This window comes from Penicillium crustosum, assembly GCF_028827405.1.
Source record: "Penicillium crustosum strain IBT 35664 chromosome Unknown utg000005l_segment0_segment0, whole genome shotgun sequence".
In the NCBI taxonomy this organism is placed as follows: Eukaryota; Fungi; Ascomycota; class Eurotiomycetes; order Eurotiales; family Aspergillaceae; genus Penicillium; species Penicillium crustosum.
The window spans coordinates 931,558-956,106 of record NW_026623126.1 but is presented as its reverse complement, the minus strand read 5'-3'; the positions used below and the strand labels follow the sequence as shown (position 1 = coordinate 956,106).

The 24,549-nt window shown below is 49.0% G+C and overlaps 9 protein-coding genes across 9 annotated transcripts; 6 read left to right on the top strand and 3 right to left on the bottom strand.

The window, feature by feature from the left end:
- Positions 1-601: 601 nt before the first annotated feature.
- N7487_011043 (uncharacterized protein) lies at positions 602-4,221 on the top strand (the record flags this gene model as incomplete). Its single annotated transcript, XM_056878773.1, has 5 exons — positions 602-715; positions 834-860; positions 922-1,062; positions 1,122-4,049; positions 4,114-4,221. The coding sequence occupies 5 exons, from the start codon at positions 602-604 to the stop codon at positions 4,219-4,221; spliced, it is 3,318 nt and encodes a 1,105-aa protein (XP_056724092.1).
- A 704-nt stretch (positions 4,222-4,925) lies between these two features.
- On the top strand, positions 4,926-6,345 carry N7487_011042 (pepsin-like aspartic protease; the record flags this gene model as incomplete). The annotated part of the gene is made up of 3 exons (XM_056878772.1): positions 4,926-5,270; positions 5,331-6,203; positions 6,259-6,345. The coding sequence occupies 3 exons, from the start codon at positions 4,926-4,928 to the stop codon at positions 6,343-6,345; spliced, it is 1,305 nt and encodes a 434-aa protein (XP_056724091.1).
- A 322-nt stretch (positions 6,346-6,667) lies between these two features.
- Positions 6,668-8,021, bottom strand: N7487_011041 (NAD(P)-dependent alcohol dehydrogenase; the record flags this gene model as incomplete). The annotated part of the gene is made up of 4 exons (XM_056878771.1): positions 6,668-6,703; positions 6,758-6,874; positions 6,941-7,813; positions 7,878-8,021. 4 exons carry the CDS (start codon positions 8,019-8,021, stop codon positions 6,668-6,670), a joined length of 1,170 nt encoding a protein of 389 aa, XP_056724090.1.
- Positions 8,022-8,544: 523 nt separating this feature from the next.
- N7487_011040 (RNA methyltransferase, TrmH family) lies at positions 8,545-10,347 on the bottom strand (the record flags this gene model as incomplete). Its single annotated transcript, XM_056878770.1, has 1 exon — positions 8,545-10,347. The coding sequence occupies one exon, from the start codon at positions 10,345-10,347 to the stop codon at positions 8,545-8,547; it is 1,803 nt and encodes a 600-aa protein (XP_056724089.1).
- A 434-nt stretch (positions 10,348-10,781) lies between these two features.
- On the top strand, positions 10,782-15,551 carry N7487_011039 (uncharacterized protein; the record flags this gene model as incomplete). The annotated part of the gene is made up of 3 exons (XM_056878769.1): positions 10,782-11,111; positions 11,179-14,956; positions 15,103-15,551. 3 exons carry the CDS (start codon positions 10,782-10,784, stop codon positions 15,549-15,551), a joined length of 4,557 nt encoding a protein of 1,518 aa, XP_056724088.1.
- A 738-nt stretch (positions 15,552-16,289) lies between these two features.
- Positions 16,290-17,683, top strand: N7487_011038 (uncharacterized protein; the record flags this gene model as incomplete). The annotated part of the gene is made up of 3 exons (XM_056878768.1): positions 16,290-16,494; positions 16,571-17,122; positions 17,172-17,683. 3 exons carry the CDS (start codon positions 16,290-16,292, stop codon positions 17,681-17,683), a joined length of 1,269 nt encoding a protein of 422 aa, XP_056724087.1.
- Positions 17,684-19,332: 1,649 nt separating this feature from the next.
- Positions 19,333-21,058, top strand: N7487_011037 (uncharacterized protein; the record flags this gene model as incomplete). Its single annotated transcript, XM_056878767.1, has 3 exons — positions 19,333-19,767; positions 19,825-19,894; positions 19,953-21,058. The coding sequence occupies 3 exons, from the start codon at positions 19,333-19,335 to the stop codon at positions 21,056-21,058; spliced, it is 1,611 nt and encodes a 536-aa protein (XP_056724086.1).
- Positions 21,059-21,951: 893 nt separating this feature from the next.
- N7487_011036 (mitochondrial 37S ribosomal protein mS35) lies at positions 21,952-23,165 on the bottom strand (the record flags this gene model as incomplete). Its single annotated transcript, XM_056878766.1, has 2 exons — positions 21,952-22,544; positions 22,604-23,165. The coding sequence occupies 2 exons, from the start codon at positions 23,163-23,165 to the stop codon at positions 21,952-21,954; spliced, it is 1,155 nt and encodes a 384-aa protein (XP_056724085.1).
- A 279-nt stretch (positions 23,166-23,444) lies between these two features.
- On the top strand, positions 23,445-24,115 carry alg13 (N-acetylglucosaminyldiphosphodolichol N-acetylglucosaminyltransferase catalytic subunit ALG13; the record flags this gene model as incomplete). The annotated part of the gene is made up of 3 exons (XM_056878765.1): positions 23,445-23,739; positions 23,803-23,941; positions 23,998-24,115. 3 exons carry the CDS (start codon positions 23,445-23,447, stop codon positions 24,113-24,115), a joined length of 552 nt encoding a protein of 183 aa, XP_056724084.1.
- Between the last annotated feature and the right edge of the window lie 434 nt (positions 24,116-24,549).

Sequence of the window (24,549 nt, the reverse complement as noted above, 5' to 3'; positions counted from 1 at the left end):
TCTTATGCCGTGCGTCCCTCCTCCAGTGGACAAATGGCGATAGCGAAGAGCTTGGAACTGGTGAAAGAGAGAAGTGGATATGAGAGGGACCGTGAGAAGATAGAAGGCAAGAGCCAATATAGCTATAATCAGATATATCAAGGTAGTTGTTCACCGAACTGTGCAACAATAAGCGGCACTCAGATGTGTCAACGGAGGAACTTTCGTTTTCAAGGTTGTTGCAGATGACCGCCCTGGCCCGGTAACGAGAAGCCCACTTTCCGACGGAATAACAATCTTCCATACCGCAGGCCCTACCGAAAGGCGGTATCTTCATTTGCCATGGACGCGCTTTGGATAACCTTCAATAATCCTGGTCTAGAATTGTCCAGTGGCATTCAATCTATGGGATCACCATTGATGAGTTGCTGCAACTGTTGAATCTACCCTGGACTATATTTGCACAATCCCCTTCATTTCTTCACCACTCCGACCGCAGTTGGTTCTTTCTTCCTGCACTACGCGATCCGACTAGTCGCGAGCTTCCGATATTCTTTGTTGCACGCTCAGAGGCGTGTTGAAACAGCGAAAACACCTCCACTCTATTCACCAAAGATAAAACATGGCTCCTGCCCTCGCGTCTGATCCAGTCTCGCAGGCTGATACACCCATGACTGATACAAATGACGACACGGTTCCTTTGGTGCCCGTGGATAGTGCCGACGCGCAAATGACGGTATGTGACATTGTTCCAACTCGCTTGTCTAGAACAGATCGTTGCATGATTGCCCATATATATCTTGATTCTTCTGTTCCAAATTCGAAGCTCATGCTAATTTTCTTTCGCAATCCAGAGCCGCCAAAACACCCCAGATTACACGGTAACGATGCCCTTGGTCTATAACGCTGTTAGAGAGGGAGGGTTGCTAATTATCTGGATAGGACTCTGACACAAATCCCAACACCACTGCAAGCAGCGTTGCAGGCGACGCCGCGGCTGATGGACGTAGGCGCAGATCTGAGGCCAACCACCTCAGAAAAAGCATCCTAGGCAAGAAGCATGGCCGCCTCGATAATACGAAGGTATGGGTCATAACATAAAATTGCTGATAACCCCTTTTCTCATACATGGTGTTTTGTAGGAGGATGATTCAATTCGCCGATTCCGATACCTTCTGGGTCTCACTGACCTGTTTCGCCACTTCATCGAGACGAATCCAAACCCTGAAATCAAAGGGATTATGGCGGAAATTGACCGGCAAAATGCGGAGACAGAGGAAAAGGCTCGCAAGGGCTCCAAGCGCACTGGGGGTGCTGGTAGTGAGCGGCGCCGCAGAACCGAACAAGAAGAAGACGCAGAACTGCTGCAGGATGAGAAGCAGGGTGGTGATAGCACCACCGTATTCCGAGAGTCGCCAGCATTCATCCACGGTGAGCTACGTGACTACCAGGTTGCAGGCTTGAACTGGCTCGTTTCGCTACACGAGAACGGTATCTCCGGTATCCTGGCCGATGAGATGGGTCTCGGCAAGACCCTGCAGACGATTTCATTCCTAGGATATCTACGTTACATCCGTGATATCAATGGCCCTCATTTGGTCGTCGTACCGAAATCAACCTTGGACAACTGGAAGCGAGAGTTCGCAAAGTGGACTCCCGACATCGATGTCCTGGTGCTCCAAGGTAACAAAGACGAAAGACAACAGTTGATCAATGAGCGCTTAGTCGAGGAGGAGTTCGATGTCTGCATCACCAGTTATGAAATGATCCTCCGCGAGAAGTCGCACCTGAAGAAGTTTGCCTGGGAATACATTATCATCGACGAGGCCCATCGGATCAAAAACGAAGAATCATCGCTGTCGCAGATCATCCGTCTTTTCAACTCCCGCAATCGGTTGCTAATTACCGGTACCCCGCTACAAAACAATCTGCATGAACTGTGGGCCTTGCTCAACTTCCTTCTCCCAGATGTCTTCGGTGATTCCGAGGCATTTGACCAGTGGTTCTCAAGCCAGGATTCCGACCAAGACACCGTGGTGCAGCAACTCCACCGTGTTCTCCGCCCTTTCTTACTCCGACGCGTGAAGAGCGATGTCGAGAAGAGTTTGCTACCGAAAAAGGAACTCAATCTTTATGTCCCAATGTCTGAAATGCAGCGGAGGTGGTACCAGAAGATTCTGGAGAAAGATATTGACGCCGTCAACGGTGCCGCTGGGAAGCGTGAGTCCAAGACCCGCCTGTTGAATATTGTCATGCAACTGCGGAAGTGTTGCAACCATCCCTACCTGTTCGAGGGAGCTGAACCAGGCCCTCCTTATACTACCGATGAACATCTTATTTTCAACTCCGGAAAGATGGCCATTCTGGACAAACTTCTGAAGCGCATGCAAGCGGATGGTAGTCGTGTGCTCATCTTCTCTCAAATGAGTCGCGTACTGGATATCTTGGAAGATTACTGTTGTTTCAGAGACTACAACTACTGCCGTATCGATGGTACCACGGCACACGAGGATCGCATTGCTGCCATTGATGACTACAACAAACCCGGATCCGACAAATTCGTTTTCCTTCTCACCACCAGAGCTGGTGGTCTGGGTATCAACTTGACTTCAGCTGATATTGTCGTCCTCTTCGACAGTGATTGGAACCCGCAAGCTGATTTGCAAGCCATGGACCGAGCTCACCGCATTGGTCAGACCAAGCAGGTTAAAGTTTTCCGATTTATCACAGAGAACGCCATTGAAGAGAAGGTTCTGGAGCGAGCAGCTCAGAAACTGCGTTTGGATCAGCTTGTCATTCAGCAAGGTCGTGCTGGACAACAGGCCAGCAAGGCATCTTCGAAGGAGGACCTCCTTGGTATGATTCAGCACGGCGCTGCCGACGTCTTCAACACCAAGGGCGGGGATGAACGGGATGTAGCCGAAGATGAAGATATCGAGACAATCCTGCGTAAAGGCGAAGAACGAACTGCAGAGCTCAACAAGAAGTATGAGACCCTCGGCATTGATGACTTGCAGAAGTTCTCCTCTGAGAGTGCGTATGAATGGAACGGCAAAGATTTCACCGAGCGGAAGAAGGATATTGGCATCAGTTGGATTAACCCAGCCAAGCGTGAGCGCAAAGAGCAATTTTATTCCATCGACAAATACTACCGCCAAGCGTTGGCCACTGGAGGCCGAACCGCCGATACAAAGCCCAAGGTCCCACGTGCTCCTAAACAGATCACTGTCCACGACTGGCAATTCTTCCCTCCTGGACTCCACGAGCTCCAGGAGAAGGAGACTGCCTACTTCCACAAGGAGATTGGTTACAAGGCTCAATTGCCTGAAGGTCCCGAAGAGGAGCTCAGTGAGCGAGAGGCCGAGCGTGACCTTGAACAACAGGAGATTGACAACGCCGTTCCTCTTACTGAGGAGGAGCAAGCCGAGAAAGCTCGCATGTCAGAAGAAGGGTTTGCTACCTGGAACCGACGTGACTTCCAGCAATTCATCAACGGATCCGCCAAGTTCGGTCGCACCGACTACAAGGGTATTGCCACTGAGGTGGACAGCAAGGAGCCCGATGAGATTAAGGAATATGCCGAAGTCTTCTGGCGCCGATACACAGAGATCCAGGACTATCCTAAGTACCTCCGAGTCATCGATCAGGGTGAGGAGAAGGTGCGAAAGATTGATCATCAGCGGAAGATGCTCCGTAAGAAGTTGGAGATGTACCGTGTGCCGCTTCAGCAGCTCAAGATCAACTACACTGTGTCCACCACCAACAAAAAGGTTTATACCGAGGATGAGGACCGATTCTTGTTGATCATGTTGGACAAGTATGGAGTCGAAGGCGAGAATTTGTATGAAAATATCCGTGAAGAGATTCGCGAGTCACCTCTGTTCCGATTCGATTTCTTCATGCTCAGTCGCACGCCCGTGGAAATTGGTCGCCGCTGCACTACTCTGCTGAACACCGTGGCGAAGGAATTCGAGCCTAGTGAGGGCAAAGGCCGCGGTCGTGATCGTGATGAGGAGGAAGAGATGGAAGAAGCGCCCCCTGCCAAGAAGAAGGCTAAGAATGGAGCTGCTGTAAGTTTTTGTCTAATCCATCATCTGTCACTTTGGTCCTAACTTTTTTTTTTTTTTTTTGCAGCCGACCAAACAAGTCAAGGCCACCAAGGGTGGTAGCAAGACTGCCTCTGCCGCAAGTTCCCGAGCTCCCAGTACTGCTGCAAGCAAGTCTAAGAGTCGCAAGAGGTAATCATGTGGATTGAGGGTCCACGAGGTGTGTGTACGTTCCCAGTTTGCTCATGTTGTTATTGGTGATTCGGGTATTGGGGGGTGGTTTTATCGGGATGGGCGTAAATGATCTTTCAATGTACTTTTGTAATTGAAATAGAGTTACTTGTCTTCGAAAGGCTTATCGTATACTCCATGTATGTTCCCAGCACATTGACGAAATTCCCCCGCCTGACCGGAGTCCGGATCACCCGTGTATCGTAGTGCAGACCATCAGGGACTTGAGGTTGGAATTCACCACTAATGTCTACGAAGTAATTCTATACTTTATTTTTATATCAACTTGATCAATACTCAAGGTACCGTTTCAAATGGCCTTTTCGATGGCTTTTTAGGACAATCAGTTGTACGTCGCGATTTTCCAATGTGCACTGCGATAACCATGCAGATCGGACTCCGCCATCACGCTGAAACAACACTAACCCTAAGTCATCTGCAATGACGGAATACAGGTTTCTGGAATTTGCCTCCATAAAACTAGTAAATGACTCGCCTGCTAGGCATCGTAATATTTAAACGCCATGACGACGCTTAGTTTCAAACACCCCCTCCCAGTTCATTGCATGATATTATTATATTATATTCCAGCTTAAGTACTTAAGTAAACCCCACGTCCTAGCCATCCATCCTCAACCCCTCAAATCCAAACAATACACATCCCCCACCATGGCGACTAGAATCAGCCTTATCGCGAATCCGCACTACCAGAAGTCTGGCACAAAGTCGTACTTGTACGCCATGCGCAAGTATCGCTTCACCCCAACTAAGGGCGGCCCGTATTTCCTCGGTACTACAATGGTACAGACTGGCCGACAGTTTACCGATAAGCCCATCGGAGGCCGTGCTCGGTTGCAGCAGGTGCTGCAAAAGAAAGACGCTGTTAGCGACCAGGTTGGACAAGTGGGTGCCCACGATATCCAGAATGACTCGATGTATCTTGCAGAAGTTAGTATTGGTACACCTGCGCAAACGCTCAGTTTGGACTTCGATACTGGGTCCGCCGATCTATGGGTAAGTAAATTTCTTTCTGTTTTTCTCCGGTGTGATGCGACAGTGGCTAATAATGTCTAGGTCTGGTCCACGGATTTGCCGTCTAAGACTTTGTCGGACAACAAAAACCATACAGTCTTTGATCCGACCAAATCAAGCACGTTCAAAGAGAAAGATGGCTCAACGTGGCAGATCAAGTACGGTGATGGCTCTTCTGCCTCTGGCACGGTCGGCAACGATAATGTCAACATCGGCGGCCTGGTGATCAAAGACCAGGCTGTTGAGATCGCTGATGTATTGTCCGATCAATTCGCACAAGGTACTGGTGATGGGCTGCTGGGACTTGCATTCGGTAATATCAATACTGTCAAGCCCGAGGCCGTGAGCACGCCTGTGGAGAATATGATCTCGCAATCCGATATCCCGAAGTCGGCTGAACTCTTCACGGCGAAACTAGGGTCATGGCGAGACTCTGATGAGCCGGATAAGGGCGAGTCGTTCTATACCTTTGGTTATATTGATCAGGACACTGTGAAGGCCGCTGAGGCAGAGATCTTCTACACGCCCGTCGAGAACAGTCAGGGATTTTGGCTGTTTGATTCTGCATCAGCAACGGTGAATGGGAAGTCTATTTCTCGGGCTGGCAACAAGGCTATTGCTGATACAGGGACTACTTTGGCGCTGGTGGATGATGAAACTTGTCAGGCCATTTATGATGCTATCCCCGGAGCGGAATATGACGATAACAGCCAGGGATGGATTTTCCCATCCAACACATCGGCTGATAAGTTGCCTGTTATCTCATTTGCTGTTGGTGATAAGCAATTTGTTGTGCAGAAGGAAGATCTCGGATTTGCGGAGGCTAAGTCTGGTTATGTCTATGGAGGCATCCAAAGTCGTGGTACTATGACCATGGATATTCTAGGTGATACTTTCTTGAAGGCCATCTATGCAGTAAGTAAAACACCTTTTGGGAGTTCACAGTTGCACAAGCTAATCCGATGGTTAGGTCTTTGATGTCGGTAATCTTCGCTTCGGTGCTGTACAGCGAAAGGAGCTCCATCAGAATCTTTCTGTGCCTTCTGAGTCTAGCTAAGCATATGCACCATGAAATATTGGGCTGTAACGCTTGCGATATACACTTAGACATTCCAAACGTCCATTTACAAGAATAATCGGCCGCTTATGCGACCTTGTCATGTCTTTTTGGTACCTGGCTAGTCCTTTTAGACTTATTCCTAGATGTACTGGAAAGCGGCTAAAGCATGGACAGTGTAGCGAACATTTCTATATGTACTCACTGCAGAATGCACTTGCCGCTATATGAGCAGAAAAGGAACTTGCTACAATCCCCTAACAGAAAACAATCCCAGCAACCAAGTAAAAAGCGCCTTCATATGCATACTCAAATCATAATATCATAGGTCTGCCCATTTGATGACGGGCTTAATGACCTGTAGTATACCTGTTAGCCTGTCTCTTTGAAAGATTGATGTTGTAGCACTTACGCTTCCAGAGTGTAAATCCGCCATGGCTTGCTCAAAGTCGCCCGGGGCATAGATTTTAGCAAGCTTATCAACCGGGAATTTCCCTTGCTTGTATAGATCAATCAGTTGTGGAACAATCTGAACAGTGACAAAATGTTAGTCACGACTCGGGCGATTGTCCAAAAAAAAAAAAAAAAGACTCACCACAGCGGGATTTGCACAGCCCTCGATAACACCAACGACACGTTTGCAGGCCATCATGAGTTCCAAAGGATCGATATTGAGGGATGATCCAGCACGAGCCACGCCAACAATAGCTAGAGTACCTTCATGACCCAAAGCTTTGACGGCAGCCTCGAGCAGAGGAACTACACCCGTCGTATCGAGAATACAGTCAACCCCATCCGGGAATATATCCAATAGCCCCTGCGCAAGATCGGATACACTCTTTGTGTTCAACGTATGCGATGCACCAAGAGACTTCGCCATCTCGAGCTTCTCATCAACAATATCAACCGCAATAACTGTTTCGACTCCCTGAGACCGAGCAGCTAACATAGCCGCCACCCCAACAGCACCCATGCCAAGAACAGCAAAGCGACTTGTCGGTGTGGGCTTGAGGACATTGAATACGGTGCCAGCACCGGTGAGATACCCACACCCAAGAGGAGCAAGGACGGCCATGTCTTCGACTGTGACTCCAGACGCCGAAGGAGACTTAACGACCGACCGCTCGTCGACCACAGCCAGCTTGCTCATGGAGGACTGACCGAAGAACTGGCCACGGATTGGGCCCTTTCCGTCTGGAAAAGAGATGGGTGACTCGGCAGCGTTGAGACCTCGAGCACCGGCGAAGTTAATAGGTGTCATTTTACCACAGAATCCATTTTTTCCTTTGCTACAGGGACTACATGTCTCTTCGTGGCAGGAGCTGAAGCTCAGGAAGACAAGGTCGCCTTCTTGGAGGGACTTGTCCTTCACGCCACTGCCGACGCGGCGGACGATTCCGGCACCCTCGTGACCTAGTACGGCAGGATAATCACCGATAGGAATTGCGCCCTGTTGGACGACGATATCCTGAGGGTATTTTGTTAGTCTGATTTATTTGGAGCAGTTCGTTGTGGAAGCGGATGATACATACCGTGTGGCAAAGGCCTGTATATTTCATTTCCACCAAGACTTCATTTGCCCGGACTTCATCAAGAACAACATCTTGAAGAACAAAAGGAGCTCCTGGTTTCTCAACCACGAATGCTGTGGTTGGGATCTGTTTTTGTGGAATCATGGCGGGGCTGGTTTGATGAATATGAAGCAAGGATCGGATCTTCCTATGGAGTGATAAAGTATGTAGTGAGTATTTTATACACAAGCTCAAGATAAAGACACACACCTTAAGAGTTAGGGTTGAAGGGAACTGACTTCTTAAGGAGATCCGGATCTTAAGGATATCCGGATCTCCAAGACTTCTCCTTTGGGTCGATTCCCCCACAGACCCCCCGGTTTGTTCCCCACAAAACTCCACAACTCGACTTCGGCCACGGGTTTCGGTATATCTCACCCTAAAAGCTATTTTTTAATGGGTGTGGTTTTATGTTATGGATCCTGATGTTTCTTTGATTAAATGCATCAAGCAACGGTAGTCTCAAAATTGAGGAGATTTCCCCCCTCAAGATGCAAGATGCGTGATGTGATTAACCCTAATTCAGAACAAGTCGAGAACAAAGAACTTCAAATCAAAAACTCCAATTATGTGCTATTGTACAAAGATGCAGAGTATATGCTAGAATACATAGTTATTAACAGTCAGATTACCACATTTTCTCCTTTCCTATGCTCTTTTCCATGTTCTTTTCCTTCTTGGGGACACCACCCACAGTCATGGGTGTTCGCAGGAACTTCTCCATCAGTAGTGCCGCGGCGACACTCACATTGAGACTATCGATACGGGCAGGATCCGATTGAACGCCTAGGATGGAACTCTGCCGGGCGCCTGGAATGCTGATGATTGCATCTGCATGCGACTTGATATGCGAACTCAATCCAGTAGCCTCACTGCCCATCATTATGACACTCGGCGCAGTAGTGCTGGGCAATTGAGCCCCGCCTTGATCGCCATCGGCCGGAATGCGGTCCAAAGACACGGAGCCAGGGGTTGGGGCATCCGCAGCATAGAACCGCCACCCATTCTGCTGGGATCGCTGAATGAAATCAACTTCATTTTTCACGTGAAGGATAGGCATATTCTCAGCTGCACCAGCAGAACATTTAATTGTGATGGGAGACAATGGTGCGGAGTTGCGACCAGCTAGAACAATTGCATCGACACCTAAGAAATAGGATGAGCGGATGATGGCACCCATATTGCCGGTGTCGACCACTCCATCCAATAACAAGACAATTGGGTATCGATGGCGTTGTTCAGTTTGATGCGGGGGCGGGGAAGGATGATGGATGTGGATACGATCATCGGTGCCATTTACCGCAGCTTCTTCCCGGGTTTGTGGCGCAAGCTCCGTCCGGAAATACTCTTCGGATATAGATGGAACAGCCTGGAGACCACGCACTGGCAATTTTGGTAAAGGCGATGCTTCCAAAATGCACCCATTGTGAGGTCGCCCAGCACTCATCTTATCCATAAGTCGATCCCACCCTGCAAATGCCATTTTTACTGCAATGTTCTTTGACAGTGCCAGTTTGCGGATTGTAACCTTTGCTGCACTTAGCTCCTCCTCCGTGCCCTGGTAGAGATAAAGCTTGTAGAGTTGACGCCGGCTGCAGCGCAACGCCGCTTCCACGGCACTGGTGCCGTAAACGAACTCAGATGCCGGTGTAGTGTATGGGATTGTGTCCGGCACTTTGACGTTGTCCTTCACCCGTTCTGGAATTCTCTCTGTGATCCGGTGAGCCCTTGGCTTTGATGGCTCCTTCTCTCTTGGTTCATCCATTGGAGGCCGTCCTCTTCCCGCTTGTGTGAATGGATCATCTCGTGTTCGCGATTGGAATCGGGATTGGAATCGGGATTGATGTTCACGAGGTAGTCCTCGGAAATCACCAGAACGAATGAACTCATCCTCGTCGAACTCGAACTTTTCTTCCTTTCGGTTTTGTCGTGGGGATTCGGACTTGTCATTCCATGGCGACGATTGACGGCGATCATAGTCTTTACGACCTACACCGTCTGATGTCCAGGGTTTTCTCGCTCCGTATTCTCGGTCACGTTGGCCGTAATTTCGTCGTGCTCCAGAGTTGAATCGTTCGAGGTTTTCTTCTCCATATTGCCGTGCCCCATATGTTCGACGGTCATTCAAGTTGGATTGATCTGATCTTCCGTATTTTTGCTGCGCTCCGTTTGTTTGACGACCATTGAAATTGGATTCACCTGATCTCTCGTATTGTCGCACTCCGGATTGCCCCTCGTATTGTCGCTGGCGCTTAGGAAAGCGAGACTCGTTGCCGCGACGATTATCTCTGTCCACAGACTGAGACCTGCGAATCCCCTCCCCAATTGCTGAATTCAATGATGCATGCCGAATAGCCAAGACTGTAGAATTTGAGGAACTGATCACTCTTGAAAGACTATTCAAGCCCGTCCTTGAAATAGTTCTGAGCATTGCGACGAAGTTCCGGTCTTCGTAGATCCTCTCCTTCCGCAAGAACTTCGTTATCGAACTGCGCGATAGGCCTCTACCCGCAACCGGGCTTATCGTTATCGGATACTCGTTATCGGATATCAAACCAACCTTACGCGCTGGACTAGACGTGGACGCGATTTCTGTGTATGTCTCTTCGATTTCGATCTTCTTCTCCCATTCTCTTCATTCATTCATTTCTCTCTTTTGTTGATTCGTACTCATCTTTCCTTTGAGCATCCAGTCAACTCAGTTCGCTTGGTTGTCCATTCGGGAAGATTCTCATTATCGATTTCGATACCCATTTCACTGCTTAGCTTCAGTTCATTGAAGTCTCCCAGCCCTCACTTGTAGGAGCCGCGTGTGCGGTTCCTACAGCTTCATTTTCATTTCCTGGTTGCTCATCTGATCAGGAAATGATCATGTCTCAATTTAGGGTCTATTCTCCAACACCTGAAGACCCCGACGCCATGGCGGCACAATTGCTAGCGCAATTGCAGAGCACTTCCTCTCGCACGACTCCCATCCTCACTCCCAAGGGCTCCGAAAATGCCCTTCAGCCAGTGCAACAGTTCACTGGAAACTCAAAAGCATCCACAATGACTTTTGAGATCATCGCCCCAGCGGTTAACAACCCTGAGGACTATGAGTATTTGCCTGGTCATTTCGAAGTTCATCGCATTCTTGCAGTTGATATGAATGAGCCAAAGCTCATTGTCAGACTCAAAAGTGGTGAACGTCAAACTGTAAGTGAAAATAATCAATAAATCAATCAATCCCAAACTCCATCCAACTGACAATGACTTTTGTTAGATGACCCTCAGGAAATTGAAAAGCCTCAAGAACGGACCGGAGGCTTTGCGTGAATTCAACCGTGACTCACAGAGTCCTGATCCCCTAGCAATGGACCAAGAACCTATTTCACACTTCATTTACTCAGGTGGAGATGGCCCTGCAGATTATCATTCAGACATGGACTGGGGACTTGCACGAAGGCGCCAACGTCGTGGCCCAGCAATCTCATACGATCATTTCTTCCGCAGTGGGGATGAAGATGACGATGACGACTACCAAACCCGCCGCGAAGATAGCACCAGCGTGGAGATTGAAGACTCAGAAGAGTCTAGCGATGATGAAGATGATGATGATGCTCCAACCAAACATCGCCATCTGAAAAGAGGTGTGCAAAAGGGCCGAAAGCAACGCACTCACAAATGGTCTGAACAGTCCTCCGTCTCCGATACAGGCAAACGAGCATCATCCCGTCTGCGACAAACTCGTCGACGCAACATGAAAGAGCGCCTTGAAGATGACGAATATTCCGAGCGCGAAGTTAAGCAACCTAAGCAAAAGTTCTCAGGTGCCCGGGAGCAGTTTCGTGAACTACCACTCGGCAATGAGTTCAGACAGTGCCACTCCCAGTTATGTGCTCAATGCGGCTATGAAGATCATGACCCCGAAAAGGGGGTTTTGGTTTTCTGTCAAGGTTGTACTGTGTCATATCACCAAGGTTGTCTTGGAGATCGAAGCAGCCGAAAGCACTTGGTCACCAAGGTTGACGATGGTGATTTCATTCTTCAATGCAGTCGTTGCTTGGGGATCAAGCACCAAGAGCATGACATGAAGCCTCATTTGGGCCACTGTGCCGTGTGCAGAGACGAAGGACCCATGTCGCAGCCTTTGCGGCACACTCTTTCTTCCCAGGCTGAGCAACAATTGCGGGAAGCCAATAATGGCATAGATCCGATTACCCACGTGGATATGTCTCGTGTCAACAATGCTGAGAACGTCCTCGTCAGATGCCTTGGTGATACTCATAGCTGCAAACGAGCCTTCCATCTCCAGCATCTATCGAACATGGCAGAGAAGGATCGTGCTAACATTGATCCTGCTAACTGGCAATGCGATACCTGCTCTGAATCTCCCCCAGGGGCTAACCCAATCCATGTGATCGTTGCTTGGAGACCGAAGAACCCCGAAGTCAATGTCGTCCCGCGGTTGGTTGAAATGATCCCGGAGATCGACAAAGAATATCTTGTCAAGTGGAACAAGAAGTCCTACTTCCGTGTTACCTGGTTAACTGGAGACTGGGTCTGGTCCAAGGCCCCAGCCGGCCAGATGAAATCGTTCCTCAAGTCAGATCGGTCAACCAAACCCATTATGACAACAGCCGAGGCTGTCCCCGAAGACAATCTGCGAGTGGACATTATCTTTGATGTGGAATATCGCATCGAGCCTGAATCCCAAGAGGATCGGGCAAACGCGGAGATGGTGAAGCGAGCATATGTCAAGTACAAAGGGTTGACCTATGAAGACTCGGTCTGGGAAGAACCCCCAAGTCAGACTGACACAGCCCGTTGGGAGGACTTCCAAACTGCTCTTACGGACAGGGTGCTCCGAGAGGATATCCACCCCCCGAAGCCGAAAGATCTTCAGAGCCGCCTCAAAGATGCCCGCAGAGAGGAGTTTGACGAGGGTCTTATGATGAATGCTCAGCCTGCGTTGGTGACTGGTGGTCAGCTCATGGAGTATCAGCTGGATGGTGTTAACTGGCTGCTTTACATGTTCTTCACACGGAAGAACGCTATTCTTGCTGATGACATGGGCCTTGGAAAGACAATCCAGGTCCTGACGCTGTTCTCCGCATTAATCGAACAGCTCGACTGTTTCCCATTCTTAGTCGTTGTTCCAAATGCGACTGTGCCAAATTGGCGCCGAGAGATCAAGAGCTGGTCACCAGACGTTCGCGTTGTCACATATTATGGCAGTGCTTTCGCTCGCGAGATGACCAGGGAGTATGAGATGTTCCACAAGAATGGCACTCTATGTTGTCATGTTGTCATTGCTTCGTACGAGAGCATGGCCGACGATGGGGCCAAACGAGTCTTGTCCAGTGTCAATTGGGCCGGCTTGGTGGTTGATGAAGGTCAACGCCTCAAGAATGACAAGACCCTGCTCTATGAGCGCCTTCGTCGCATGAAGTTCGGTTTCAAGTTGCTGCTCACTGGCACACCACTTCAGAACAATATTAGAGAGTTGTTCAATTTGGTTCAGTTCATCGACCCAACTTACGATGCCGAGCAATTGGAGGCCCAATACGGAGGGGCCCTCGACAAGGGAGACATTCGCAAGCTCCACGACATGATTCGGCCATTCCTCCTGCGTCGAACCAAGGCAGAGGTTTTGCCGTTCCTCCCCCCGATGGTGCAAATCATCATCCCAATTTCGATGTCCGTTGTGCAGAAGAAACTGTACAAATCAATTCTGCGAAGGAGCCCGCAGCTTATCAAGGCTATTTGCAAGAAGCAAACCGGGCAATTGAAGAAAGCGGAGCGGCACAATCTGAACAATATCCTCATTCAGCTGCGGAAGTGTCTTTGCCACCCGTTCATCTACAACCGGGACATTGAAGAGCAAACCCTGGATATGCAACTTTCCCATCGGCGCTTGGTCGAAGCATCTGGGAAACTTCAGTTGCTGAATTTGATGCTACCCCGACTTCGAGAGCGTGGACACCGCGTCCTCATCTTCAGTCAATTCTTAGAAAACCTTGACATTGTTGAAGACTTCCTCACTGGGCTGGGACTCCAGTACTGTCGCCTGGATGGACGTTTGTCCTCGAGAGAAAAACAACAGCAAATCGACCAGTTCAACGAGCCGGATTCCCCATTCTTTGCTTTCTTGCTTTCGACACGGTCGGGTGGTGTGGGAATCAACCTCGCCACTGCCGACACAGTGATCATCATGGATCCGGATTTTAACCCCAAGCAAGATATGCAGGCTTTGTCCCGTGCCCATCGAATCGGACAGAAGAATACGGTTCTTGTATTCCACCTGGTAGTGCGCGCGTCAGTGGAGGAAAAGATCATGCAGAAAGGTAAAACCAAGATGGCCCTTGACCACGTACTTATCGATCGCATCGAAGCCGACGAGGATGAAGAAGAAGACCTGGAATCAATCCTCAAACACGGTGCCCAGGCTCTCTTCAATGATGATAACTCGGCAGATATCACCTATGATAGCCCCTCCATTGACAAGCTGTTGGACCGTAGCCAGGCTGAGCAGGCCGAGCAAGTGGCCAACGAGGGAAGTTCCAACCAGAATGACCAGGCGCAGTTTAATTTCGCCCGGGTGTGGCAAAAGGATCAAGGTAGCCTTGAAGAAGTGACTGAGACTGAGGACACCCCTGTGGACATTACGGTGTGGGAGAAGATTCTGCAGGAGCGTGAGCGTGAAGCGCTCGAGGAGGCTAACCGACAAGCTGAGGGTCTTGGGCGTGGTAAGAGAAAACGCGGTGCGCCCCGCTACAGCACCATCATCGAAGGAGTCGACGACGACGAGAATCCCAGTTCCCCCAAGCCACCGCCTACCAAGATGCGGAAGGGCACCGCAGAAGATAATGACTACCAGGCACCCGACGATGGTGATGAGACTGAGTCCGACCTTGGAGGTGACCCAATGGTCACTGCATATGATGGAATTGAACCAATGGGCACTGGGGTTGGTGACAAGGAGACTGGACCTGGAGCTGAACAAGGCGGAGCTGTAGAGGAAGTCGCTGTCGGTAACAACTTGAATGCTGAACAGCGAGGTAAGGACTAATTCATCCCAATTCCAAGCGTTTTTTTTATTACTCGTTTTTCTTTCTTCTTTCTTTTTGGTTTTAAGTCTACCCTATCATTCCTTATTGCGTGCATTAAAACACATTTTGGTTAACATACATGATTCAAACGGCAGCCCGCGCGTTCCGCCGTGTTGAATCTCCACCCCTGGTGGCACATATAGGAACCGATGGCATCCAAAATGCTTTCCTGCCTTGCGCGGCATGCCAACAACGGCACATCCCTGGGTGTTGCCCACTCCGCCAGGCCGGCGTCGAGTTCTGTGGCCTGTGTGGCTTGGCACACTTGGGAGGCCGCCGCGCCTGCCCCCACATGCAGTCAACCATACAGGTCACCCGTATGCTGGAGGCGTTGGAGAAGAGTACGGAGGCCCCATCTCTCATCCACGGAGCAAGGAAATACCTTCAAGGTATTCTCAAATCGGTTGCGCGGACCGCTCGGGATGAGCGGAAGAAGGCTTTGCTTTCTGCTCAGCCGGAGCCTCAAAATCGGCTCACCTCATCCTCAGTTAGCGGGGGCCGCACCAATATCATTGATTTGACAAAGGCAAGTGGTGAGCCCTAAAGCTCATCTGGAATTTCTGCTGCGGCGGCCCCAGTACGGGTGAAATTTGATCATTTCGCGATCACCGTGTGAGATGAGCGCTGGCTCCTCTCTATTTTCTATATCTTTTTGTTCTTACCGCTCTCTGTTCATATACATTGTCAGAGCGTCAATTTGCATTGGGGGGAGTTCAATGGTTCATCTTTCGAAAAGAAAAGAGATCAAAACCAAAAAAAAAAAAAAAAAAAAGGAGGCGTTATAGGCATTGGGAGCGAAAGATACCCAGCTTTGTTCTTGTTAGATTTAGGAGGGAATCAAGAGAATCAACATCAACCTGAAGTTGGATGGTTACAGCAGTATTGCATGTAGAACAAGTAGGTTCATGTTGATACAGTCAATGTGATGGCATGGCAGAAGAGTAGAGAGATCTAGGATCTAGAGTTATAGATAACTTCTTTGTTTCTATAGACTTTTGAGCAAACACTTTTACTATATAGTACCCTAGGTACAGATTGTACACAACCAGAAAAGCAATCCAAATTAGGCAAACCTCTACATTTGAAGAAGCTACTACACAATCCTTCAATAAGAATCTCACTATGCAATCTAAGAGGATTGTTAGTCGTTGCATGTCTAGCAACAAACCAATATTTAAAGAAACAAAGACGGACATACGGCCGTCTTTCTTCTTCATCTCTCCCCACATCCCCATCCCCTACCTTCATCATTCAAGCAACTTCATTAAACCGGGTTCACTACATGGGTCCCCCCCAAAAGCATCATCATCGGCGGACGCACCGCCTTGAACAAGCGTTCGCAGAGATGAAGGCAGACCGCACTGCTTCATCGCAGGTGAAGCGCAAGACCACACAGAAGCTTGAGGAGCCTAACATCTCGGAAAGCGTCCTTAAGCCTCGGGCTAGAGTTGTTCCAGTCAAAACACCAGATGATGATCATGAACAAGGTTGTTCTACGAAATCATAAAAGAGCTATCCTCCTTAGGGAAAGTGGAAGTATTAACAGGTATATCAATGATGTAGCAAAGGGGTCATTGATCAAGGTTGAGAAACCTGACCTTGATATGCTAGATAGCCTTGAAGATCAGAAGGCCGCTACTGGTGTTGATCAAAAACCATTGCCCGAGGATATCGATATGCCTTTGGCCCCGAAGATCGACCCCACTGAGCCACACATCAAGATTGAGAAGCCTGATCCTGATTTGGCAACTCGTCTTGAAGACCAGAAAACAGCTACTATTACAAAGGAAGATCCAACCTGCGAGGATACTGAGATGTCATTGGCCCCCAAAATTGATCCAACTGAGCCATCAATCAAGGCTGAAAAGCCTGACCCTGATTTGGCAGCTAGTGTTAGGGAACGGAATCCCGCTACTGGCGTGAAACCAGATTCATCTTGCAAGGATACCGAGATGCCATTGGCCCCCAAAATTGACCCAAATGAAGCGACGGCCACTCCTGACCACTCCGACTCTAAGCGCAGTCTCGCGTCCTTCGATTCCCAAGATCTTTTAGAAGAGACACGTACCCAGAACTCCCCCGATTCTCCGGACACAAAGCCAGAAGGCCAGCTCTGTCTCAAATGTTTCATGCAATGGGGAAAGGAACTGAAGCCCGGCGAAAGACTACTGGATTGCCAAATTACCCATGGAAGCTCTTCCAGTTGTAACCACTGTTTGGGGGAGCATTCTAGACCTGTTACAACTGAAGCATGAAATGAACAAGGCTTTGGATGTGGGTGAGGCCATTGAAGAAAAGAAACATTTCTACGATACATACCAGAATGTTTCCGGGGAAATTCATCGACCATCCGCCGGGCTTAGCGCATCATGTCTACATTTACATTTGCGGATAGAAAGAAAAAAGTCGAAAAGACGAGAACACTACCACAAGAGCGCAGACCGAATCAAATCGTTAACGCGAGAGTACCATCGAGAATACTACCACAAGAACGCAGACCGAATCAAATCAAAAAGACGAGAATACCGGCAGAAGAACGCAGAGAGAGTTAAGTTGAGAAAACAAGAACTAGAGCGTAAAATGGAAGAAAATCTGCCAATGCAGAAGCCAAAGGCCTGGTTTAAGCAGGAAGCCACCCATCTCAAGCAAGAGGTCTGGCTCAAACAGGAGGCCTAGCCGAAGCAAGAGGCCCAGATCAAGCAAGAGGCCCAGATCAAGCAAGAGGCCCAGATCAAGCAAGAGGCCTAACTGTCAAGTTCCTGGGATTCGCTGTAGGAGAGGAGCATGCCATGGGCCAAGGTCGCCCGATAGCCTTGGCAGAATCACCGTTGAGAAATATTGTCATTTCATTTGTTTTTGTCTTTATGGAAGAGTCTATTTGGCTTGGAAGTTATGCTGGAATCGGTGGATTTTCTAGTTTGAAAGGTGTTCAAATTTTGGGAAATTGTGTTCTACCGCGAGAGTTAGGTCAAGTCAAGTCACGGGGCCTCCAAGGCTCCGCTGTGAACGACATACGACACGACAGGAAAGGGAAAGAGCGCAAAAGGTTATTTGTTTTGTTGTTTATTTTTATGACCGATTTTGATTTTGTATCTCTGAATATGCTCTTGTTCATCTGTTTGGGCTATTGGCAGGTTGATGGCAGCTGCCTGAAAACACTTTGTCCCTTTTCAAACAAGCAATACAAGTTTTCCTTATTATGAAAGGGAAACAACTATTAATTCCTCCTAGTGTATTTTTCAACAAGATGTATGGCTCTAGAGGTTAGATGATTGACATAAGGTAGCCAAGGACATTGATAGTGAGATGAGTCGTACCGGGTATCCCAGGGAGGGAAGATAATTTACAGATACCCATAGAAACCTTGCACTAGATTAAGAGACAAGATCATTGTGTTATTTTCACAAATAATACTCCAATATTTGTCTGTATTAGTAGGTCATAGGTCACTCTTATTCTGCCCTCTACCCCTGGACAAAGTGCAAAGGACTATGACTTTGGAGACCTTGCACATGCATAGTAAACACGTGGAAAAGGTATGGAAGGTCAAGTTTAGAATTGGACTAAGCATATTCTGCAGGCAGCCGGTCATTTATATCAAGAACACGCGTTCACAATGCTTTTACAAGCCAAAGACATTAGACTCCAAATGATACACGGCTTATTCATGTCGTTTAGTGGTCTATGATTACACTGTTTTAGATTTTTCTGCTCTTTCTTGCTCTTTGATATGCCCAGAGAAACAATGTCGCCATATCATGTGCATCACTGTATCCTCATTTCCTAATCTGATAGACTAGGGGGTCTTTGTCTTCATGCGGATCTGATTGTGAGCTTAAAGATAGATAAACCCCCCATTGTGTATCCAGTGTATCCAGTGTATCCAGGATAGTCTGTAGACTAGTTCATTGTATAAGCTCGATTCATATATCTCTTTGATATGTAGATAATTAGCACAGTCAAGCTTCAAGATCTCAAAGGGTTTCCCAGGGTCTCCCAGGGTCTCCAATATATGAGATTGTGTGTTTCCCCCACCAACTTCAGTTTCTCATCCCATCTTCATCCCAATTTGTGTCCGTTTGTCTAGGGTTATCCCCTTATCACCTGTCATCTCCAGAGCTGTCACCCTGGCACCTGTCACCTGTCACCTACCTCTTCTGTCGCTTGTCACCTCTCCTATAACCCTCTTCTCCCACAAACGTCTTCTCCCCACCTTCTTTCCTTCATCCCTCTTACTTCTTCTTCTATCACTCCATTATTATTGCACATTACTGTCTCCTTCCATACCTCATTTTTATCTTGATCAAGTCTTACCTTTTGTCAAGATGGCGACTCCTAGTCGCCCTCAATTTTTCTGTACCCGCCCTGACGGGACTTTGACCCCACTGGTAGCTCTTGATGAGCTGCCCACTAGCGTCACCATCCGTGGTATCTCTCGCACCCTCAATGCTGGAGAAACCCAGGGTATGACCAGCTGTGGCCTGGCTACCCAACGTGCTGAACCTTGGTTTGTCAACGGGGTTACCCAGTCCTCTGAGCGTGACGTCGGAAAGGAACCTTTGTCAGATATGCACAGCCTCTTGCTGCAGATTCTCACCAACAATGATGTCCCCGAGACCATGCGGTCATCGGCGCAGGCCATTCTCATACAGGGAATCGAGCGCCCTAACGGACTTGGTGGTCAAGGCACTTCTGCCAGTGGACTGTCTCCCATTGCTCCGACATTCTATGCGAAGAATTCCCACACGGGAAATAAGCATGTATGGCTGAGTGCTCCTGGCATGTTATGTTTCATGTTTCTGACTCTTTCAACGCAGGCCGCAAGCTCGAAGAAGGAGTATTGCTCGTACTGGATTCGTCACGGCGAGTGTGATTACTCTCAGCAAGGTAAGTTGACTGGATTCCCAAGACCCTATGAGGTCTTAACTGACACTGTGTCGCATAGGTTGCCTGTACAAGCATGAAATGCCCACCGACTTCCACACGATTGAGAAACTTGGTCTCCGCGATATTCCCCGCTGGTTCCGCGAGAAGCATAACATTGCCAGTCTTTTGCACCCGAACCGAGATCGTCCGCAGCTTACCATTGCAAATCAGCCCCCCATGCGGGCCCTTCCATCCTCAGCCTCGCCTACCAACGAGAACTCCACTGATCATGTAACCCCCAAGTTGAACAAGTCCCCCCCTCAGCTCAACAAATCCCCTCCTCGTGGACCAGCCAACCGTGGAGGCCACAACGGATATGGTAACCACAATCAGCACCGAGGTGGAGGCCGCAACGGGGCCCCGAATGGACATCATGGCAACAACTGGAAGGGTACCCATCGCGGTGGCCGTAACCGAAACATGGGCAATGCTCGTCATGTCGTTAGCAACGAGCGTGACAGCGAGCACAGCAGCGAGTATTCCCCCAGCTTGGAATCCATCCCGGCTACCTCCAACTATGGAGCTCATGAATATGGCGGTGACCAAGTTTGCACCCCAACCACCCCGGCCGCTGCTCCGGTCTCAGTGCCACTTACTATGTCGACTACTGGTCATGCTGCTGTTCCCATGGCTCCCCACCAGTCTCTGTTGGATGACGGTAACTCCCTCAACCGGAATACGTACTGGAAGCTCAGCGAGCTGACCGATTGTAATCAAGATCTGTTCGAAAATACCTCACACAAGCCGGTTGAACTCCATCACCGCATCCAGCCCCGCCACATGTACCAGCTCAGCTCGAACCCTTCTTCCGATGGCGGTGTCATGCTCCCCAAGGAGCCCGCTGTGACCTACGATTCGAACTGGAGTGCATTCGCTCGTGCTGATGTTCCTTCCCGGAACCAGTCAGACTCCAACAGCTCTCGTGGTACCGTTCAGAGGAATTATGGACATTCCACTCCCCAGATTGGAGATCTTCAGCTCACCGACAACGTGCCTCTGAACTCGGCCGAGACTCGCGTCACTTGGGGTCCCATTGGAGGTCCCATCCTCAAGCGCACTTCGCCTCCTGTTGAGAACATTGCGCACATGTTTGGACCTTACTCCAACCACCCTCACAGCAGCTAATTGGACTATTCGGCAAACTTTTACTCAGGCGTGCCTGGCCTAGAGGGTGGTACTCATGTTCTTCCTGCATGTTACCACTCACTGACCATCTTTATCTATTTTTCGTGCCACTTATGAGATCTGGTGCATCGACGTGATTTCCTTGCGATGCCAACCTACCAGGTAAAATTATGCGATATCATACTACACAGAGACTATACCAAAGAACCACAAGCACGGAAAATGGTCCAGACATACAACAAGACAAGACACCATGAGTGAGAGATAGGAGATACTTGCGTTGCGGACATGCTTTTTTTATTTTTTGCTTTATTTTTTGCGTTATTTTTTTGTTTTCTTTTGCCCGGGTTTGGGAAATTGTTACACCCGTGGAGGCGTTGCGAATATGGATGATATTGTGCCCATATGGAGTTGTGATTTCTTTTGCAAATTTGTTATTTTCGGCTCTTGAACTGCAGCAAGGTCTCCCGTCTGTCATGGATAGGATATCATTGTTGGTTCGAGTACAGATGGAGTCGGATTTGGCTGCTGACGGGGTTGCAGTTGGTTCTTGCTGACTCCCCTAGTCTTGGCAGAGATATCTATCACAACATTTGAAGTTGAATGCGTTGTTTTTATCTATTGACCTTTTCCATTCCATTCCAGTAGTATATACGTAATTATGAGCACTGAGGTAGAGCCCCATAGACAGTAACATACTCGTAGGGCTGTAAGTCGAAAGGCAAACTACAAGATGGAATGGAGTAACAGCGAGCCGCCAATGCATGGAATAAAATGACTATAGTACATTCGAAAGAAAAGATGCCAAAAATCCTAAAATATGCGCCCGCGCCTCGCAAATGTCTGACAACAGCTTCTCAAACACACCCAATATACAGTTGACGAAACATCTATCATCGACGAGCCACCTTTTTCCGCGCGCCAATCTTGACAGCAACACGCTCCCGCTCGTCAGTAGCCTTGGCCTGGAGAGCAGGGTTAAGCGAAGGTAGAGTCTTGATAGCTTCGGAGACAACCGAATTACCGTCCACAAGGGCAGCTCGCGTCTCCTCGGCAGCTAGACGCTCCTTGCGCCGCGCGGCCAGCTGACTCCGACGGGCTTCGGTCATGTTCCAGGATTCGGGGAATTGGAGTCTGGTCTTGTACTTGTGGTGGCGGAGGTCGAGCGGGATATCGGCGAAGGAGTCACCTTCCTTGGCCTCCTTGATCATCGAGTTAACGACATCTGCAAGGTAGCGCTTGTTCTGGGCACGCGAGCCGAACTTCTCGCTCGAGATGCGGATGATATCGGTCTGCGGGTTGTAGCGCGTACCGGCCAGCTTGAGGAATGTTTGGCGCTGGGCTTCGGTGAGATACTTGGGGGTCAGATCTTGGGATGCAAGCTCCACTACGACCTTGGGCTCGGCTGGGTGCTGTTCGCCCATGTAGGTAGTGTAGCGGAAGCGGAGGATATGGGTTTGGGGGGCAGGGTGAATGGTTTGGCGAGCTCTATAGTTCAATGTCAGTGGATGCGAAGTGTAGTCCCCGATGAGCAATTGATCTTACTGCTCAGCATTGGCATGTCCCATGCTGTAATGCGGGCATATTCTCTCATTTCACGGTGCAATTCCATCTCTGCGTGTGCCATGGAGGTGATTTCGTCATCATTGATTTCCTCGTCTCCGTCCTCGAGTGTGTTGACCAACTCGTCAGGCTCGTCCTCGGCCCAGAAACCAGGCCGACGGGGGCGAATGTCTTCGAATCGGAGATCCTCCTCTTTATCAATTTGTAGAATGGCCTGGTCGATTTCCTCGAAGGCCGCGGCGCGCTTCTGGGGATTGTTGAATTCGGCAACCATGCGGGTGTTCTCTTCGTCGAATGCCGCGCGGTCCTCGGGAGACATCATATCGTACATCGATCGCTGCTCCTTGGTCAAGAGATCGACTGAGTACTCAGGCATTGGGGGGTAATCATCCGCTTGGAGTTCCTTCGGCGGAGGAGGAATCACGGGGTCATCCTGGACGCGATTGAGCGGCGAGGCGGAGAAATACCGAGCAGAGGGAGCCATGAGGCCCCTCCGGGCCATATGACTGGCCGGGCGAGTCAATAACCGAGCTACTGAAGCCATTGTTGAGGGTATAGCGTAGGTAGGGACAGGATCTCAATCACGATGTTTTCCGCTTCCACTTTTGCGAGGTTCACCGCCGTGCGCTATTCCAGGTTTGGCCTAGCGTGGTCTATCCACACGTGACACCATGGTATATGATCGCATCTTAATGTTTGGACTGTTCTCTCATCTCGATGATGCATCTTTTTACGGTTCCCTTATGTGAGAATGATAACTGACTGCAACAGAATATTTGAAGGTTGATATATCTGCCCATTTCAACACAACAACATCGTCACGATGAAGCTATGTTTTGTGACTGTGGGGGCCACAGCTTCCTTTCAGAAACTACTTGAACAAGTACTTAGTTCACAATTCCTCGAGATATTAGCCAAACGTGGTTACACCCATCTTCTTGTTCAGTATGGTAAAGATGGCCAGCAAGTCTTCCAAGATTTCATCGACAGTGACCAACCCCACCACGGTCTCACCCTTGGGGGATTCGACTTCCAGCCGAGCATTGATGCCCAAATGATGATGACCGTGGAAAGAGAGGCTCTTGATCAAGAGCGTGGCTTGATCATCTGTCACGCCGGTATGATACATCACTATTTCACGCACCAAATATGTCAGGCCTGATCCACTTACCATCACACAGGAAGTGGGACTGTTCTAGCAGGTCTTCGCCTGGGGGTGCCCCTGATTGTGGTTCCCAATCCAGATCTTGCCGATAATCACCAGCAGGAACTGGCTGATGAGCTAGAGAAAGGGAACTACGTGATTAGTAGTTCGGTCAAGTAAATAATACATCCTTCCTTTGTCAACTTGGCCAATCTGGCTAACTTCAGATCAGCGACGTGGGCAATGCAATTAGCAAAGCAGAGACTCAGAAAGCTGAGGTATTGTCCATGCGAACTGGAAATACAACTCTTGCGGAAAGTATGTCTGACGAGTTGAGCTTTTTGGACTAAAGGAAACCATCTGGTGACCTACAAGGACCGATTTCCGCGAATCCGCTTTTGTTGGCTGAACAATGGGATTGGGAGATGGCTTTTATCACGAATTATGACGTTGCATGAAATTAAACCGGGCATCGATCAAGCAATCGGTCCGAGTTCGGTCTATAAAATCGATGTGGAAGTCTCATCTGGTAGACCACGAAGAGAGTCAAGTACTTTTATAAACCCTCTTTGCACCACCACCACCACCACCACCAATTAGTTTTTAGCACAAATATTTGACTTGCATTACTTGTTTCACTACGAGCAAGTCAAAATGATATAATAATTCTGTAAACTTCAATTCCATTGTTGCAAGTCTAATTTACTAGGCGTGGACTAGGAGTGGCCCAAGCTCCTTGTTGACAATTCCCGATTTGCGGATTTGCGGTTTCGCGTCCACTCCT